Raw genomic sequence first — 18,612 nt, 5'->3', positions numbered from 1 at the left:
AATAGGGAATAAATGTGATATTTTTAAGGAGACATTTTAGTTTAAATCTAATCAGGCAGATGGAAATTCGCTAAGTCTGCAGGTTTGCTGTGGCGGGGGTATTATCATTATAAATAATAAATAATAGCCAAATTTAAAAAATCACCTTTTTTTAAATTCATCATTTCACTGTCATATCCCCTTAAGTGTACTCTATTCTGAACACTTTCTTTCATAGTTTTTATAAAGGTAGTTTTATAAAGGTATTTTTACAATAATTTTGAAGTAAACTCATGAACATTAATAGAATGGGTATTTTTTTAAATACACAATTTTAAAATTATGTTATTAGTAGTAGAATCGTAGACAATAATTCCGTTAGTTCACTTGGCAGTAGCGAAGCCCACACGATTGTTGCCCATGTCAAACTGGGTGTAAAACTTCCTCATGAAGACGTCACCCAGTACGAAGAACGAGAGGTCGTAGAACCCTATGAAACCACTGATGCACTTGTGCTTGTCCTTTACCTGCAACGGTGAAATAACAGCATATAATTATGACTTCTGAACAGTTATGATGAGGTCGTGAACCCCTGAATATAATTTCCCCCACATTCACTGTACCTCTCAACATATATCTCCTTACTGATTGGTATTAACTTTTAGCCACTGTCAAACCAAATCGTTTGTCAAATATTAAAAGTTGTTCTTCTGTATGACAGCAGTGTAAACGAATTCGTTCCAAAGTAAATGATATTAATATACTCTGCGTTATTTTTATCATGGGCTATTAACGCTAACAATTATTTAGTAAGGATCACCACATTTTACAATTTTCAATTTTACACTCTTTGGAGTAGGTACTGCCATATAACAGCAACCAGGTTTATACAGAACACGAACCTACCTTGACAATGTAGTCGGAAGGGTGCAGTACAAAAGATTTTCCACTTATCACATAAGTTACGTCAGGATACTTGCTAATGTTGGAGCAATCGACCTAAGATATAACAGACGGGTTAATGATTATCATTGTATATACATGACTGAAATAAAAGATTCACCAAAGGTCGTTCAGATCCCAAATAGTACCTGCTACTGTACACCAACAAAAAAGTAATTGGATTATTTCTCCTGTAGTCCAGGCAAATTAGATCAAATATAGGGTGTGCTCCCCAAAAAATCGTCTAAAGCTGGAAAGTGTTTTAATACCTTTTGGGGGTCCCAAATAAGACTCCTATGAGTTTGCGACGGATTCTGACGTCTGCTTAAGTTTTGGGAGTCGAAAAACTATGAAAATTTTGCACTTTTTTCAGTTTTTCGCTTATAACTCTTAAATAACGAATCCTAAGGAAAATGTTGTTCGAAGGTGTCTTTTAGTGCATTAAATTCCGCGTCGATTGATGTTAAATATGTCAAAATCGGCTTAGCCGTTTAGTCACTGTAGCTTTTCAAAGTTGGGATATTTTCATCAACATGGCCAAAAGGTTGATTATTTGACCAGTTTTCGGCTTAAAACTCATAAACGACGCATGCTATACAAAAATGCGCCTGTAGTTAGTTTGGAAAACACAAAATTCTGCGTATAATGTTTTTTTTTATTAATCAATAACGGCAATTGATTGTTACCTACTTTGTATGGACGCCATTTCATTGAAAAAAAGTATTAAAGTTAAAGTTGGGAAATTTTAATAAAATTGGTAACAACATAGATCCTGTCCTTAAATGGATTATGAATTATTAGATAGTGGTTTATTCCATGATGGTCATCTAGAGGTTTATCTAATAAGGTGTGATGAGAGTAAGACACCCTATATAATTTTAAGTCTAATATTGTTGTCTGAGGTTCCGAAAATCCTAGGATTCATCCCAACCACCTATTATATACGATTTATCCCTGTATTCATCTTTCAGTTTTTGGATTACATCTTCTAACGCATGCTATAGAAAAAATGTTCCTGTTGTTAGTTTGAAGAGCATAAACGTCTGCGTAGAATGTTTTCCAATTCATTAAGATCGGCTTTACCATTTAACCGCTATTGATTGTTAACACTAGATCAGATGCTTGTCAAGTTTAAAATCTTACCATTGAAATCTGGCAAACAACCAGCCTAATTACAAAATACCCCCGCCGCAGCAAACCTGCAGACTAAGCGAATTTCCATTTGAATGATTTGATTTACACTGAAATGTTTACTTAAAAATATAACATCTATTCCCGATTTAAAAAGAATTAGTTTAACAAGTACTTAGGTTTGCTGCATCAGGGAGGGTAAAACTGTTTTTTTTGTAAAATGTTAATAGTTAGTAAGAAATAAAAACGTTTTCCAAATTTGATCAAAATATGTTCATAAACAAGCAAACTACAACAGTTTACTTATTCTCCATAAGAATGACATGGCAATTTTAAATTTACATTTTTTTTTAATTTTCTCCGTAACCATTAGGCGCATAATAACGCTTCAATATACTAAATTATTTGTTTTTTTAAGCTCTACAAAATGGTTTGGAAAGAAATTGCTAAATTTTATGTTTTTTAGGTCAAAAATGGGAAAAACCTATTTTTACCCCATAAAACCCCCCGTAAACCCCCGTTCCCATGGTCCGATCATGCTGGATCGCGAACTCGTTCGAATAAACGTAGGTTTACACGTTTGTACCAAATTTCATCAAAATCGGATCATTTTTGCTCGAGTTATCGTGCTAACGGACACACATATATATATATAAATATATATATAAATATATATATATATATATATGAATTTGAACGGATGGTGTTTTTGGCCTCTAGGGACCTTTAAAACGAAAAAAAAAATCGGTCCCGCGTCCAGGTCTTACCATGAGTACTACGGTAATAGCTTATTCCCTATATGGGAAATTCGCTAAAACATAGGGGATATGGCAGTGAATCTATCCACTAGTGTGACGTCATGGATCGTGCAGCATGGCCTATGAACAAGTAAGTGCTCATGAGAGCAACATCCACACTGTGGAGAGCTTTTTCCGAGATAGGGGAATCAATCATGTGGATCTAGCCCGATGGTTCGCTGGCAGGCCCATCGCAGTGAATGCTACCCATCAAGTTAAGGTATATTGTGGGATCACCTCTTCAACATATTATCAGCAAGTTGACAATATAAACTCCACGGATACGGTGGGATCAAAAAGAAATTCATCAAATGGTTCCAGTGTCATGACCCATTTACTGAAAATTGTTCGCTCATGTCAATCAGCTCAGCAGTTATCCCATATGATAGCATCAACGCGAGATATGTATAAATCATAATGGAAAGGCACAGCTTGCAAGAAAATCGTAAATAGGCAAGCCTATAATGACCATAAACTGTGCAGAATAAAAGGAAGTGGTGACATTAATCGCGAGCTGTGATGGCAACAGCAAAGGTTAAAGAAGAATCTGCCCCCTCAGTCAACACGTGATATTCCTCATTAAATCCAAGCCTCAATTTGAATCATACTTTGGATTAAAAATAGGTCCGTACCCACTAGCGCAGTTTGATGAAGAAAGCGTGATGTAGAAGAGTCGAAAATCTAACTATTCATGTAGCCTAAAACTACTCATGCTGTTTACTCCAATCAATGTGGATCTCACTGTGTTCTGACGGGTTACAACGCTTGGCGAAGTTGCAGAAGCAGGTTGGCCCTATACATGGTTGGGAGCAGAAAATATCCAAATCAAGTGAGGGTTGGTCTCTTCTAGAGGACACTTTCAACTAATTTTGACTTTGATTCTTACAAAAGGGGCTGCTCATCCACCAATCCTTTAGAGCTCATTTAAAATTGTACTTAATTCAGAGAGATAGGTATGGAAAATTAACGTCAATGGGTTAACTCCCATCACTACGGCTAATCTACCGGTTCGACAAGAACTTCTCAACTCCGTCTACCTATCTCGACCATCGTGTACATGTTAAAAAGGTTTACATTTTCTCGCTCCATATGAAATGCAGGAATATAATGAACTACTGTCTGAAAGACTTGCAAGGGGCACGATTATCTCAATTCGATATCTGACGAAAAAGATGTTACCGAATATCACCATTTGTGGCAAGACCAATAAGAGCAAAGAATGAATCCTTATTCTTAAGATTCCAATGATGAGAAGTAGAAAAGTTATATGGTAAAATCTACGAAAAATCCCAATTTTTTTTAATAGGCTAAATACATAGTAAAACTATGTACATCCGTCCCATTATCATCTCGTTTATTAAGCTAAAAAATAGCATTTTTGCTATATTTAATAAAATCTTTCTCGTTGTAATATCTTATTATATATTAGAATCGCTTAACATCATTCGGGAGTGTCCAGAGATGGAATCGTATAAATGGGAGCTTAGAACGAATTGTAGAATTTTTGTAACCCCCTCAACAATATTAGATTTAAAATTGCATAGGGGGTCCCCTTCCCTTCACACATTCTTGGATAAACCTCTGGATGATAACCATGAAATAAACCACTATCTAGTCATTCATAATCATAATTCTACGCCGAATTTTGTGTTTTCCAAACTAACTACAGGCGCATTTTTGTATAGCATGCGTCGTTTATGAGTTTTAAGTCGAAAACTGGTCAATTAATCAACCTTTTGGCCATGTTGATGAAAATATCCGAACTTTGAAAAGCTACAGCGGCTAAACGGCTCGGCCGATTTTGACGTATTTAACATCAATCGACGCGTAATTTAATGCACTAAAAGACACCTTCGAACAACATTTTCCTTAGGATTCGTTATTTAGGAGTTATAAGCGAAAAACTGAAAAAAGTGCAAAATTTTCATAGTTTTTCGACTCCCAAAACTTAAGCAGACGTCAGAATCCGTCGCAAACTCACAGGAGTCTTATTTGGGACCCCCAAAAGGTATTAAAACACTTTCCAGCTTTAGACGATTTTTTGGGGAGCATATGTCTAATTTGCCTGGGCTACTGGTGAATTAGTATTTTTAAAACATATTTTTAGAATAATAAAACCAAGAATAACAAAGTTTTACTCATTCAATGAATATGTGTTTAGTAGCTATTCCAGCTATAACTGTTTACTAATGAAATGAAATGAAATAATATTGTATTTCAAATCAATTGTATCCTGTATACATAAGTACATTGTATTTTTTTACTTAAAAATAATACAGCAAACATTTATATCTAGATAACAAAACGAAAATTATATACTGTAAAAATAAAGCGAACAAAAGTGTAAAAAAATACATTCTGGCATTTACTAAGCTACACTAAATAACGCAATTACACAATATGTATTTAATTTGCAAAAAAATAACATTACATATAAGTAGATGTCGTCATAGGTCCCGTTGAGTGCTTTATTGATGGTGTCTATGGCTTTGTTGGGCCCGTACAAGAAAGTAGTGCCGGAGTCTACCATTGCCTTGTAGGAGGAGTGAACTTGTTTTGATCCAAGCTTTACGCTGAAAACCAAAGAAATCTGTAAAAAGGTATGTTTTAAGGATCAAAAGTAGTGTAAATTCGACCCATAATTATTGTAATTTTAAAATAAGAAATTATTGACCGTTTAGTTGCTAGGGTAGACATCAATAGCTACAGCCATATGATAGAGGTACAGTAATGACAGAAGATCCTACAGAATATAACCATTGACTTAACTTATAACACGACTGAACTGGCTAGGGAGATTATTTTTCATTATTTTTGATAAATATGTATCTCTAAACACGTATGAAAGACATGTTTATGTTTAATTTTTTATCCACAGGTCAAGTGTAATAAAGGACCATATGAACCTAACCTTTCCTGTTTAAAAAAATAATTTTCATTTCACTTCATTTCAAGACTCCGTCTGAAAAACAAGACAACCTCTGAAAAGCGAACATGAAGACAATTTTTAAAATCTGTTCAAATGCCGAAAGATTTACTGTACTGTATTTAATGAAAAAGAACGACGAATTAATTATTTACTTCTTTAGAAAGTGTATACGATTGGATATAATGAGCTTACATACTTCTATCAAGCTATATGATGAAAAAGGGTATTCACCAGTCAATCCTGATCGTCCAGTGCTCTCTCTTGGTGACCGATGCGAAGGTAAAGTCCCCCTTGTAGTGAGCTGAGTCAACCCCTCCAAGGACCAACTCCGCCTTGCCACTAGAAGACCACTCAGAACCCTGCCTGAAACACACGTCAAATGTTCTCTCTTGGTAACCGATGGAAAGGTAAAGTGCCCCTTGTAGTGAGCGGAGTCAACCCCTCCAAGGACCAACTCCGCCTTGCCACTAGAAGACCACTCAGAACCCTGCCTGAAACACACGTCAAGTGTCCTATCTTGGTAACCGATGGAAAGGTAAGGTGCCCCTTGTAGTGAACGGAGTCAACCCCTCCAAGGACCAACTCCGCCTTGCCACTAGAAGACCACTCAGAACCCTGCCTGAAACACACGTCAAATGTTCTCTCTTGGTAACCGATGGAAAGGTAAAGTGCCCTTGTAGTGAGCGGAGTCAACCCCTTCAAGGACCAACTCCGCCTTGCCACTAGAAGACCACTCAGAACCCTGCCTGAAACACACGTCAAATGTTCTCTCTTGGTAACCGATGGAAAGGTAAAGTGCCCCTTGTAGTGAGCAGAGTCAACCCCTCCAAGGACCAACTCCGCCTTGCCACTAGAAGACCACTCAGAACCCTGCCTGAAACACACGTCAAATGTTCTCTCTTGGTAACCGATGGAAAGGTAAAGTGCCCCTTGTAGTGAGCAGAGTCAACCCCTCCAAGGACCAACTCCGCCTTGCCACTAGAAGACCACTCAGAACCCTGCCTGAAACATACGTCAAATGTTCTCTCTTGGTAACCGATGGAAAGGTAAAGTGCCCCTTGTAGTGAGCAGAGTCAACCCCTCCAAGGACCAACTCCGCCTTGCCACTAGAAGACCACTCAGAACCCTGCCTGAAACACACGTCAAATGTTCTATCTTGGTAACCGATGGAAAGGTAAAGTGCTCCTTGTAGTGAGCGGAGTCAACCCCTCCAAGGACCAACTCCGCCTTGCCACTAGAATACCACTCAGAACCCTGGCTGAAACACACGTCAAATGTTCTCTCTTGGTGACCGATGCGAAGGTAAAGTGCCCCTTGTAGTGAGCTGAGTCGACCCCTCCAAGGACCAACTCCGCCTTGCCACTAGAAGACCACTCAGAACCCTGCCTGAAACACACGTCAAATGTTCTCTCTTGGTAACCGATGGAAAGGTAAAGTGCCCCTTGTAGTGAGCTGAGTCGACCCCTCCAAGGACCAACTCCACCTTGCCACTAGAAGACCACTCAGAACCCTGCCTGAAACATACGTCAAATGTTCTCTCTTGGTAACCGATGGAAAGGTAAAGTGCCCCTTGTAGTGAGCGGAGTCAACCCCTTCAAGGACCAACTCCGCCTTGCCACTAGAAGACCACTCAGAACCCTGCCTGAAACACACGTCAAATGTTCTCTCTTGGTAACCGATGGAAAGGTAAAGTGCCCCTTATAGTGAGCGGAGTCGACCCCTCCAAGGACCAACTCCGCCTTGCCACTAGAAGACCACTCAGAACCCTGCCTGAAACACACGTCAAATGTTCTCTCTTGGTAACCGATGGAAAGGTAAAGTGCCCCTTGTAGTGAGCGGAGTCAACCCCTTCAAGGACCAACTCCACCTTGCTACTAGAATACCACTCAGAACCCTGGCTGAAACATAGGCCATGTGTTCTCTCTTTGGTGGCCGATGGGAAGGTAAATTCCCCTTGTAGTGAGCTGAGTCGACCCCTCTAAGCACCAACTCCGCCTTGCCACTAGGCGACCACTCAGAACCCTGCCTGAAACATATGCCAGGTGTTCTCTCTTAGTGACCGATGCGAAGGTAAAGACCCCCTTGTAGTGAGCTAAACCAACCCATCTAAGCACCAACTCCGCCTTGCCACTAGGTGACCACTCAGAACCCTGCCTGAAACATACGCTTAACTTTGTTTGTACATCAAATTTTGTTTTTCAAAAATGTTTTGTATTTAATTTTAAGAGAACATTAATTAGTTTTCTTTGCGATTTGTACTCATCTTCGAGTTAAATACATCATTAAATACGAGTTAATACATTGTTCAATATAACAATGTTAATAGGCCTAATAAACTTACTTGCCTAAATGCATCGCAAACACATGTTTATCGACGACTCCCTGCTTGTACATGTTGACAAAGGGCGGGTCCACGCCTAGCAGAGATACGGAGGGATAGGCAAGGCCAAACATACCGTCATACTTGTGAGACGCTGTGACGTCATTGATGGATGTCGCCTCTCCGAAAATCTGATTACTTAAATGCAACGATCCTACCTAAACATGGATAAAGTATAATTGAAATAGTTTGCTACGTCGAAAGACTCAAAATAAAACCAAAATACAAACATTTGTCTTTTTGAAAAAATGTATCAAGAATTCAAACCATTTACAATACATTATTAATAATTGTTAACTAAATTCAACAGAGACCGACTCAAAAAGTAAAAAAAAACAACATAGTTATTATAATTTTTGACATGAACTAACTGAATTGTTTGAGCAAACTGAAATGAACAATTTAACAATTGACTTTTGATTATTGCCCAGAATGCTAAGCATATCATAAGGAAAATCTCATGTGCTCAAAACCAAAACTCAATTGACGCATAATAATGAATTCTTTATAAGCTTATAGTTTAATGTGATAATGATTTGCACTAACCGATACTTTATCCTTCGACTTGTGGCCAGACACGGAACCAGCCCCGTATGTGATGCTGAACTTGGCCCCATCCTTCTCGTAGCTACTGCTGTCCTTGTGGGAGTAGGTGTTGTGCTTCTCTACAGTTGCAAATAATAAAAATACAAATCATTATAATACATCTGAAGAATCTAACCTAAAAATTTTAATGTAAATTTAAAATGGGGTATTTATTGATGTTGCATATTCTTTCACCACGTCCTTTGTTTATACAGTATATTCTAATAACCGGTTTAGCCATTTTCTAATAATTTAGTGTGAACCACAAAAGATATTTAGCCGTAAGATATGTAAAAGTTATATTTATAAGGAGACAGCCTCTTTCAATCTTTCATTTGCCCGTTCTAATAAGCATCGGTGTATTATTTGGGCCGTCCCCATATATCCTGGTCTCTCCGGGGAGCGAGTTCTAGATGGATATGCCGCAACCCCTAGGTCTAGCCTAATGTCTAGTATAATGTCCTAATGTCTAGTAATGTCTAGTAGTCCTAATGTCTAGCAATAGGTCTAGTAATGTGAAAAACAACCTAGGCTCGTGCCTAGCGTCCTAGGACAAAAAAAATCCTGGACTCTCCAATAGAAGTTTTAGCTCCAACAAGAGTTCGGCGCTTGAATGCCGAATGACGTCAACATTTTACTGCCAAGGTTTATTTCCTTTCCTGCTATAACAATGGTAAACCTACGCATGTTTTAGGTTTACTAAGACTATACCACTTGCTTATGTTACTGTTTCGTTTGTTAAATGATAATGCACAAACTTTACTCTTGAATTGACACATTGGCAGTCTGGAATAGAACAATGTGTTTCTAAAGGCCAAGTTGAGGTAGTAAATAAAATAAAAGAGAAAAGTCAAGACATTAAAAACACCTACATGCCAAACATTTAGCAATGAACATGTTTAAAGATATTGTTACGTTTTAATTCCGTTGCAATCAAAGCCTTTATTCAAATAATCACTTGCCACTCACGGCAGTAGCTGTCCTTTTTCTTGCAGATGCTACTGGAGGGCACCCACAGGTCTGCAGATCCCGTGTCAAACTCCACGACGACACTCTGTCCTGGGCTGCCGATCTTGATGGGTGCGAAATAGTACATCTGCAATAAGGATATTGAATAGACAAATATTCGTGTTACAAGTGCGCAACTTGATCTATTACGCGCTAATTACAATTTAAATGTTTCTGTGTATGTACTTACTTGTAAAACTAGCGAGAGCATCAGTTTTATCCAGTTGAAACCACTTTGGACAAGAATTGTACATAATATGCCGTCACTTCAAAGCTACAAACCATACTAACCTCAATGTTGTAAGAGCGTTTGTTGAACACTTATAACATTGTAGTTGTAACAGACATAACATTGTAACAACTACAATGTTATAAGTGTTCAACAAACGCTCTTACAACATTGAGGTTAGTATGGTTTGTAGCTTTGAAGTGACGGCATGATGTCTTTGGCTACTGTACAATTCGGCAAAACGAGAACACACTCCAGAGGTACAATTTTGTTTAAATTGATTTAAGTGAAAATACAATCACGCAAATGGAAATTCGCTTAGTCTGCAGATTTGTGGTGGAGGGAATATTTGCTATACGTTCTCGTGTTATTTGTAATAGGCTTGTCGTCTCATTGTGTTGTGAGCCTAGTTGGTTGTACTCACGTCCTGGAAGTCTTTGAGCTTGACGTCGACGCCACCCTTGGCACTGCGGACCGTCCTCAGGTGGTGACCCAGGTCAGCCAGCGAACCATTATGTCTGTGATATCTCTGGAGGTGGATAGTGGTCACATTGCTGTCGAACAAACCACAGTCAGCAGTCAGAGGGGGAGAATCAACATAGCCACATAACTGCGTTTGAACAAGAAGTATTCAAACACCTCTTTTGTTGATTATATATTGTTTAAAAAAAATTATGCGTATTCTTGCATATAGCACCGTAGGTGTCAAGGTAAGAACTAGACACGATTTACTTTTTTATCGATTTACCTTTTCATTTTGGCCTCTGGAGGCCAAAAACTCGATTCGCTAAAATTTGTGTACATCTACAGAGTGTCCCGTAAATCTCTGGACACATGTATATAGCGTTATTGCTTAGGTCAAGACAAACACATTTCACCATATAAACATGGGTCTGTGATACATAGTTTTCCGTCTGTCTGTATTTATGTGTTTTTTTTACTACAAAATTAATAACTCCTAAACTGTTTGAGATACAGCGTTGAGATTTTGCAAAAATGTTAATTTTTTTTTTAATCATACTAAAAAATCATGAACCGTTTCAAAATGGCGGCCATTTAAAATATTTGATGCCAAATTTCACGAAAACCTTTAACTTATCAAAAAGAATCTCTTAACAAAATAAAATTGCATGGGACAAAAAAATAGTACCTAATTTTTATATAGTATTCAATGATACCTTATTATTTAAGGAAGGATGAATAATAACAGAGAAATGTGTTCTTTTTCGTATTGCATGACCACTTTTCTCCATTTAAACAATGCTAATACCCCTTTTACATAGTCTAAATATCTTTACAAGCATCTGTTGTACGTCAATCAGGAGTGTCGATGTTATAATATTTAATATTAATATTTAATATTATTATTTAATATTAATGTTTAATATTAATATTTAATATTTATAATATTAGTATGAAGTATGATTAGTAAGATAAGTATTTTTTTATTTTTTTTACTATTGAATTTGTCTGCAACGAGAAATACTTAAAAATCAAGGAAAACGTATTGGTTTTTTTGACTGTTAAGTTTGTAACTAGTTATTTAGCTATCATAACAACTAAATGAATCCTTTGTTTTTGTTATTTTTAAGTATAATTGTTGTTTATTATCCATTAGTCCATCGTACCATGGGAACTGGGGTTATGGGGTAACTGGGGTAGAAATAGATGTTTCCCATTTTTGACCCTAAACACACAAAATTTTATAATTTTTGTTTAAACCAGTTTGTAGAGTTTAAAAAAAGAAATAATTTTGTATATTGAAGCGTTATACCACAACGCTTCAGTATACAAAATTATGTTCTTTGCCTAACTGTTACTGAGATGACTCAAAAAATTGTAAATTTAAAATTCCAATGTTTTTCCTATGGAGAATAAATAAACTGATGTAGTTGGCTTGTTTATCGATACATTTTCTTCAAATTTGGCAATTTTGTTTATTTTAAACTAAGCTACCAAAATTTCAATAAAAAAACACACCGCAATACTTCCTCTATAGCAGCAAGCCTAAGTACTCACTAAAATTAATGTTATTTGAATAAAATTAAATGTTAAGGGAATATTTTAGTCAAATCCAGCCAGGTAAATGGAAATTCGCTTAGTCTCCAGGTTTGCTATGGTGTGGGTATTATTATAAGTGTCCCGAAGTCAAAATATCATAATGGTAGCCTGTTTCGCCTGTTCACTGCTAATGGCGCACATATGTCAGCAGATATATAAATATATGATGTGTAAAATATATATCCATTATATGTATGGGATACATTTTATCCAATTTAAGATGAATTAGCACTCCACATACATGATTATGTTTATGTTTTTTAGCCTAATATAACGGTATTATAAAATATCATTAGCAGTGAATGTGTTAAATAAATCGTCAAAATGCATATAAACGTTCTTAGGTGCTCAATTAGATTTAAATTTATTCAGCCCATTGAAGAATATGTAACGATTTGGAGAAGAATAAATTGAAATGAGGTGTTTAACAGTTTTCAAACGTATGTTGTTCTTATCTAAAATATGAAGCAATAAGAAACTTAACATATTATTAATATTTTAAAATGTGAATGAACTATACATAAATATCTATTTTTATAACTATGAAAATGCAATACCTCATTAAGCAATTAATTGCGTAGAAAAGTTGTATTTGCTGTTAAACTCCATTACTATTAACAGTTAACATTTTTGAAAATAATATTGTATTGTTAAATACAATATTATTGGTACATTGTTACAATGAATAGGTACATTTCTACAACAATGCCAAGAGGTCAGAGTCATTGTTAGACCAACTGTTCTCAAAACTGAAAACTATTGAAAAATGCTTTTATACAGGGTGGTCTGGACCTAGCGTTAAACATTTTTTTGGGTGGTAGAGGAACACAAGTGTGAGTCAAATCCACAATTGAAACAAATATATTCCATACACCCACTTGCAGAAACATTATTTAGATTTTTTTATAAAAACCTGCACATTTACACCAAATTTTAAAATTCCTCTAGTATTTTCACCTGAACCCCAGGGATTTCTTTGCGGAAGAGAGCTAGAGCCTGCATCAGAGAGAATGGAGGACATTTCGAAAATAAATTAAAATGAACTTGCATTTTAGTTTGGTTATCAATCCAATACTTAGAATTCGTTTTGAGCTTGTCTAGGTACAAATTTTGTTGCAGCCTCATGCTGTTTCTATAATAATAAAAACTGTCATGTGTGTCTTTTAGCGAATTTCCCTATAGGGAAGTAGCTATTACCGTAGGTGGCACGGTAAGACCTAGACCCGGGACCGATTTACTTTTTCATTTTGATGTCCCCAGAGGCCAAAAACACCATTCGTTCAAATTTTAGCGAATTTCCCATATAGGGAATAAGCTATATAATTATAAATATATATATTATAAATATATATATATATATATGAATTTGAACGGATGGTGTTTTTGGCCTCTAGGGACCTCAAAACGAAAAAAAAAATCGGTCCCGGGTCCAGGTCTTACCATGAGTACTATTACCGTATTACCGATTTACTTTTTCATTTTGATGTCCCCAGAGGCCAAAAACACCATTCGTTCAAATTTTTATATATGTATATATATATAGACTTATATATATATATACGTCCGTGAACGCGATAACTTGAGTAATTTTTGTCCGATTTTGATGAAATTTGGTTTAAAGGTGTAAAGCGGGATAAACTTGAATGAGTTCGCGAACGAGCATGATCGGACCATGGGAACGGGACTTTATGGGGGGTTTTATGGGGTAAAAATTGGTTTTTCTCACTTTTGACCCTCAAAACACAAAGTTTCCCAATTTCTCTTTAGATCTTTTTAAAGAGCTTAAAAAAACAATTAATTTAGTATGTAAAAGTATTTTTGTTCGGTTAATAGTAACGGAGAAAATTAAAAAATCGTAAATTTAAAATTCCCATGTTATTCTTATGGAGAGTATTGTCAAATGTTGTAGTTTTCTTGTTTATGGATATATTTTGTATTTTGATCAAATTTATTTATTTTGTACTAAGCTATCAATATTTTACAAAAAAACACACTTTATTAGTTTCCTTGTAGCAGCAAACCTAGGTACTGTACTCGTTAAACCTAATGTTATTAAAATATATTTAATTGAAAATCAATTAAGACAAATGGAAATTCGCTTAGTCGGCAGGTTTGCTGCGGCGGGGGTATTTGGTTTGTTATAGTGTGTTTTTGTTTTCCTTAAACCATGTTTTCTACAGTTATAACTGGAATAGCTGTACTTAAAAGGAAGCGAATTAAATGCCTCATCATATCTTTTAAAAGCTAAGATTTTAGAGCAGTTTTTTTGCTAATCTTTAGTATTTTTCTTAAGACTAGTGTCTGTAGGCTTATTTTCAACTTTTTTTGTGAAAATCAAAACTTCTTAGTTCTAATCAATTTAAATAGCAATTCTGAAGCTTTGGGCTCACCAAAAGCTGTCTATTCTTACATAGAATTTAATGGAGAATATGATGGTAGTATCAACGTTATAAAAATGTATGAAAATACTAGAGGAATTTTAAAACTTTGTGTAAAATGTACTGGTTTTTTCTAAAAAAATCGAAATAATGTTTCTACAAGTGGGTGTATGGAATATATTTTTTTAATTGTGGATTTGAGTCACACTTGTGTTGCTCTACCACCCGAAAAAATTTTTTACGCTAGGTCCAGACCACGCTGTATGATAGGTAGGCCTACGTTGAATAATCATGTTGAATAGATTATTTATTCGTTTAACTATTACGATTGAAAACTTATTACTTTGTCTTTAACTTAGATGCATGAAAACGGTGACAAAGTCACAACTTAGTTTTGCACTTGATAGTTTCAGTAGTTTTCAATGCAACGCAACAGTAAATATTTTTACAGAATAATTAAAATATATAATTTATTTTGGATGTCCAACAAATTGCATGGAAACTTTGATGTTTTTCTTTGGCATGATATGAAGAGAACCTGAAATTTCTTTGGCAAAACTTATTTTAAGAAGAATGTTTCTGGAAAATGTTTAATTAAACCACGCTAGTTGTAGTCATAAAAATGTACTACCAACCTTAAATACCTATCATGGAAAGTGTATATGTGTATATAACTGGTTAATTGTAATAATTGATTACTACCTGGCAGTGCAGAAATAAAACCACAACACAGATGCAATCACTACGTTCAAAACATCCATATGTTACCAGCACTGGATACTGGGTGCTATCAGCTTGGAGTAGGCCTACCTACAAGAGTGTTTGTTCTTGCTATCGCTAAAAAAACTAGGCCTACCTAGTGTCGAATACACCGCGTGGAATACATTTTTATACGATTTGATTATGGTACCAATAATTCCATATAATTTAAGGGGTTTTTTAGGACAGAGTGGGTGTAGTGCTAGCCTGCTACTGAGAATGCCGTATGTTCCTGAGAAACGGTTGGAACTTTCTTGGAAGTTCTAAATTGAACCTAGCTGTCCTTTAGCATTTCCTATTTACTAAACGTGTTAGTTGATATTACAGTACAGTTGATCTTGATTGTTACAATGATTATGTCATTCCTTTGTACAGGATGGGGAAAAGTACCGGGACGGATCAGTATTTTTTTTTAATCACAAAGATAGAGATTCAAAACATCGTACACAGTTGCTGGGCTTTATAATCATTTTACACTTTATTCAGTGATTCGCTACCTTCTTAGGGGTGCAGGTCACTAGGGGTCAACAGAAAGTCTTAAATGTAAGCAGAGGTTGATATGGATGTAAAATTAAAGAGTTTCAGGGGATGCTATGCCACTAGAAGTCAGAAGACAATAATAAATACGAGCATATATTGATATGCACATCAGGTATTTTAAAGGCATTTTTTATAAGAATGCAATGCAGCTAATTTGAGCTCAAAATAACAACTGAGTAAAACATGACAGCTGTTTAAAGATTCAAAACGGAAGATTCACGAAATCTTAGAACGGGTGCCATTTTTGACTGGGTGCTGGGTTGTCCTCTTAGTTTTAAATTTTTGGCACAAACTATTAACATTAAAAAAAAAACCTTTTTTACCCTCCCTATTGCAGCAAACTTAAGTACTCGTTAAACTAATTTAAATAGGCAATAAATGTGATATTTTTAAATCCTTACCACTCTCGTGTCGGCCGTCTCGCAATCGTATCACATGTCGGCTTAAAAAAACTTTTTTTTAATTCTGTAGGAATTTTTTTAATTATTATTAGTGTAATTGGGAGGAAGTTAAGATACTAGCATGCTTAATGACCTGCATAATAAATAACACCTAGGGCATAGACCCTTAAAATGATAGTGGTTAAGGAGATATTTTAGTGTAAATCCAATTCATTTACAAGCACTGTATACACTGACATTAGTAACTATGTCAGTATTAAGTATAGTCATATAATTAAACTCAATTCATGTTGTTTAGTTTTGCAATCAATTTTAAACAAGTTTATGGTTTTATGTGAATTAATATCAAACAGCTTCTCTTCATGCTATGCTTAGGACAACATACAGTAGGCCTAATATGACCAACACAACAGAAACATAATTCCAAATGGATAAGTTATGTATCTAGGCCATAAATCGCACTTCGTGATCATAACCATCCATGCATTAGTCACTTTGCCCTCGGGACTTGCACTGGCTGTATTGGCTCCTACAACTAGACTAGGCCTACTTCTATCCTTTATCCACTTGTATGCTAACAAGTATTTTTGCGTGGAAACCTGTTTATAAATATATCGGTTCAGAACTATTTCTATTATTGGCTTAAATTATCGATTGGCTTTTCGTAGAAGGAGGCCTCCTGTATAAATATAGCAACAAATCCACACAAGGCATCTCCCTGTATTTCCCACTCATCCTACACTCATAGTTGGGTTAAATACGTCCCGTTGCATACCCATCTCATTTTGTAATGGTATAGATATACAGTTCTCCTCACCTAAATTATTAGTATACTCTAAGAGCAGAATTCGGTCAATGTCATTTATCTAAATCTTCTTTTGTAGTATTTTGTAATCTTTTTTCTAAAAGTCTTTTGTAGGTTGTATTTGCAACCTGTTAAAATAGTAATATCGTAGATTACTTTGTTCATGTGAACAACAGTTATGATTCTTATGGACTGTTATACATGTTTTGTTCTTTTTAACCAACACAATCACTAATCTAAACATTTTTAAATATCTAATATACATCCGATGTAGGCAAAATAATATTTAACAGTTAAGGTGTAATATGTAAGATTGTTTCAACTCAAATAAATGTCAAACAAGCTGTAAATCTGATAATAATACTTATAGTAATTGTCATATTATCTCAGAACAAACCCCCACAGATGTAGAGTGTTGAGTGTAGAGAGTAGAGGGTAGTGAGTCGCTACATTGTCACTGTTCGTTGTACAGTGTTTAGTGACGTCGATGTCTAGACTTTAGACGCCCAAATTCACAATTCGTTGATCACTCTGGGGGGCTCCGTCTCAGCTTTTACCTAATGAAAACTATAACAATGCGACAAATCCTGGAACTTTCGCTCTTTTAAAAGTGATTCATCGGTGAAAGTATCACAGTCGGGATATTTCTAATATTCTGATCACTCTTTGTTCGACTGATCTATGAGGTCGCCTTCTCTCGCCTCGGTTCCACGGTCTTCTTTACATTACTATACTTGTTGTTATTAAAGTAATAGCAGTTTGTTCCTCATAATATTTTTGTTTTTGTCTTTTAACCAATCAGTATAACTGTTGTGCAGTAGTTGTAAAATTATTATCATAAAGTAATAGGTATTTTTTTACTATTGAATTTGTCTGCAACGAGAAATACTTTAAAACTATGGAAAATGTATTGATTTTTTGAACTGTTAAGTTTGTAACTAGTTATTTAGAAAATAAATATAATGTTAATTCGCATAGAATTTAAAACCATTTATGTTACTGTTTGGAAAATTACATTCTCTGGTTAGTTATTGCATTTTATTTATTTTTTTACTAGTAGTAACGAGGTAGCAACATTTTACCTAGGGAATCAAAACAAATAAACATCATCAACATTTTTTACATACTTTCTCCCATTATTTTATCAACAACCTTTATCATGGGTAAGTGGTGGGAGTAACTATGATACTTTATGGGGTAAATCACAAAATAAATAAATAAAATTAAATTCAAACTCTTGGCATCATAGGGCCTGTATCATTTTGTTAAGAATTAAAATGGCTATCACATACAAAATGTTAATCAACATCGATCAAACAGTTCTTAAATAAATATGATTTTTACGTTAACCCTACACTAAATATAACTATTTCAAATCAACACTTCGTACTGTAAACATGGCAAGTCAAGAAAAGCTCTTAAAAGAAGTACGGTATTTATTCATTTGTTTGTGGAAAATTCACTATTAAAAAGCAAAATGTTAAAATAACGAAAAAAGCGCCCGGAGATATCATGTACTGTACTAGTACCCAACCAACCACATATCAAATTTCGTATTAAATTCGGACCAAAGGTGGGGTCTGTAGCTCTGTACACGTCATCCACACACACACAAACAGATATAAATTAGACAACCACTTTTTTTGGGTTCAGGCAGTGGGACCCGAAACGGATACTGTGTATCCAAC

General features: G+C 35.5%; 1 protein-coding gene across 1 annotated transcript; it reads right to left on the bottom strand.

Annotated features, from left to right (window-relative positions):
- Positions 1 to 342: 342 nt before the first annotated feature.
- Positions 343 to 15,196, bottom strand: LOC128984915 (lysosomal aspartic protease-like). Its single transcript, XM_054404315.1, has 13 exons — positions 15,122 to 15,196; positions 10,405 to 10,534; positions 9,713 to 9,839; positions 8,705 to 8,823; positions 8,120 to 8,316; positions 7,381 to 7,548; positions 7,048 to 7,164; positions 6,792 to 6,908; positions 6,362 to 6,652; positions 6,010 to 6,141; positions 5,281 to 5,422; positions 886 to 978; positions 343 to 506 (listed from the first exon to the last, which is right to left on the bottom strand). Exons 1-13 carry the CDS (start codon positions 15,178 to 15,180, stop codon positions 363 to 365), a joined length of 1,836 nt encoding a protein of 611 aa, XP_054260290.1. The 5' UTR covers positions 15,181 to 15,196; the 3' UTR covers positions 343 to 362.
- Between the last annotated feature and the right edge of the window lie 3,416 nt (positions 15,197 to 18,612).

This window comes from Macrosteles quadrilineatus, unplaced genomic scaffold (assembly GCF_028750875.1).
Source record: "Macrosteles quadrilineatus isolate MER2022 unplaced genomic scaffold, UCM_ALF_1.0 Scaffold_1__1_contigs__length_201487025, whole genome shotgun sequence".
NCBI classification, from domain to species: Eukaryota; Metazoa; Arthropoda; class Insecta; order Hemiptera; family Cicadellidae; genus Macrosteles; species Macrosteles quadrilineatus.
This window is presented reverse-complemented; position numbering and strand designations above follow the sequence as displayed.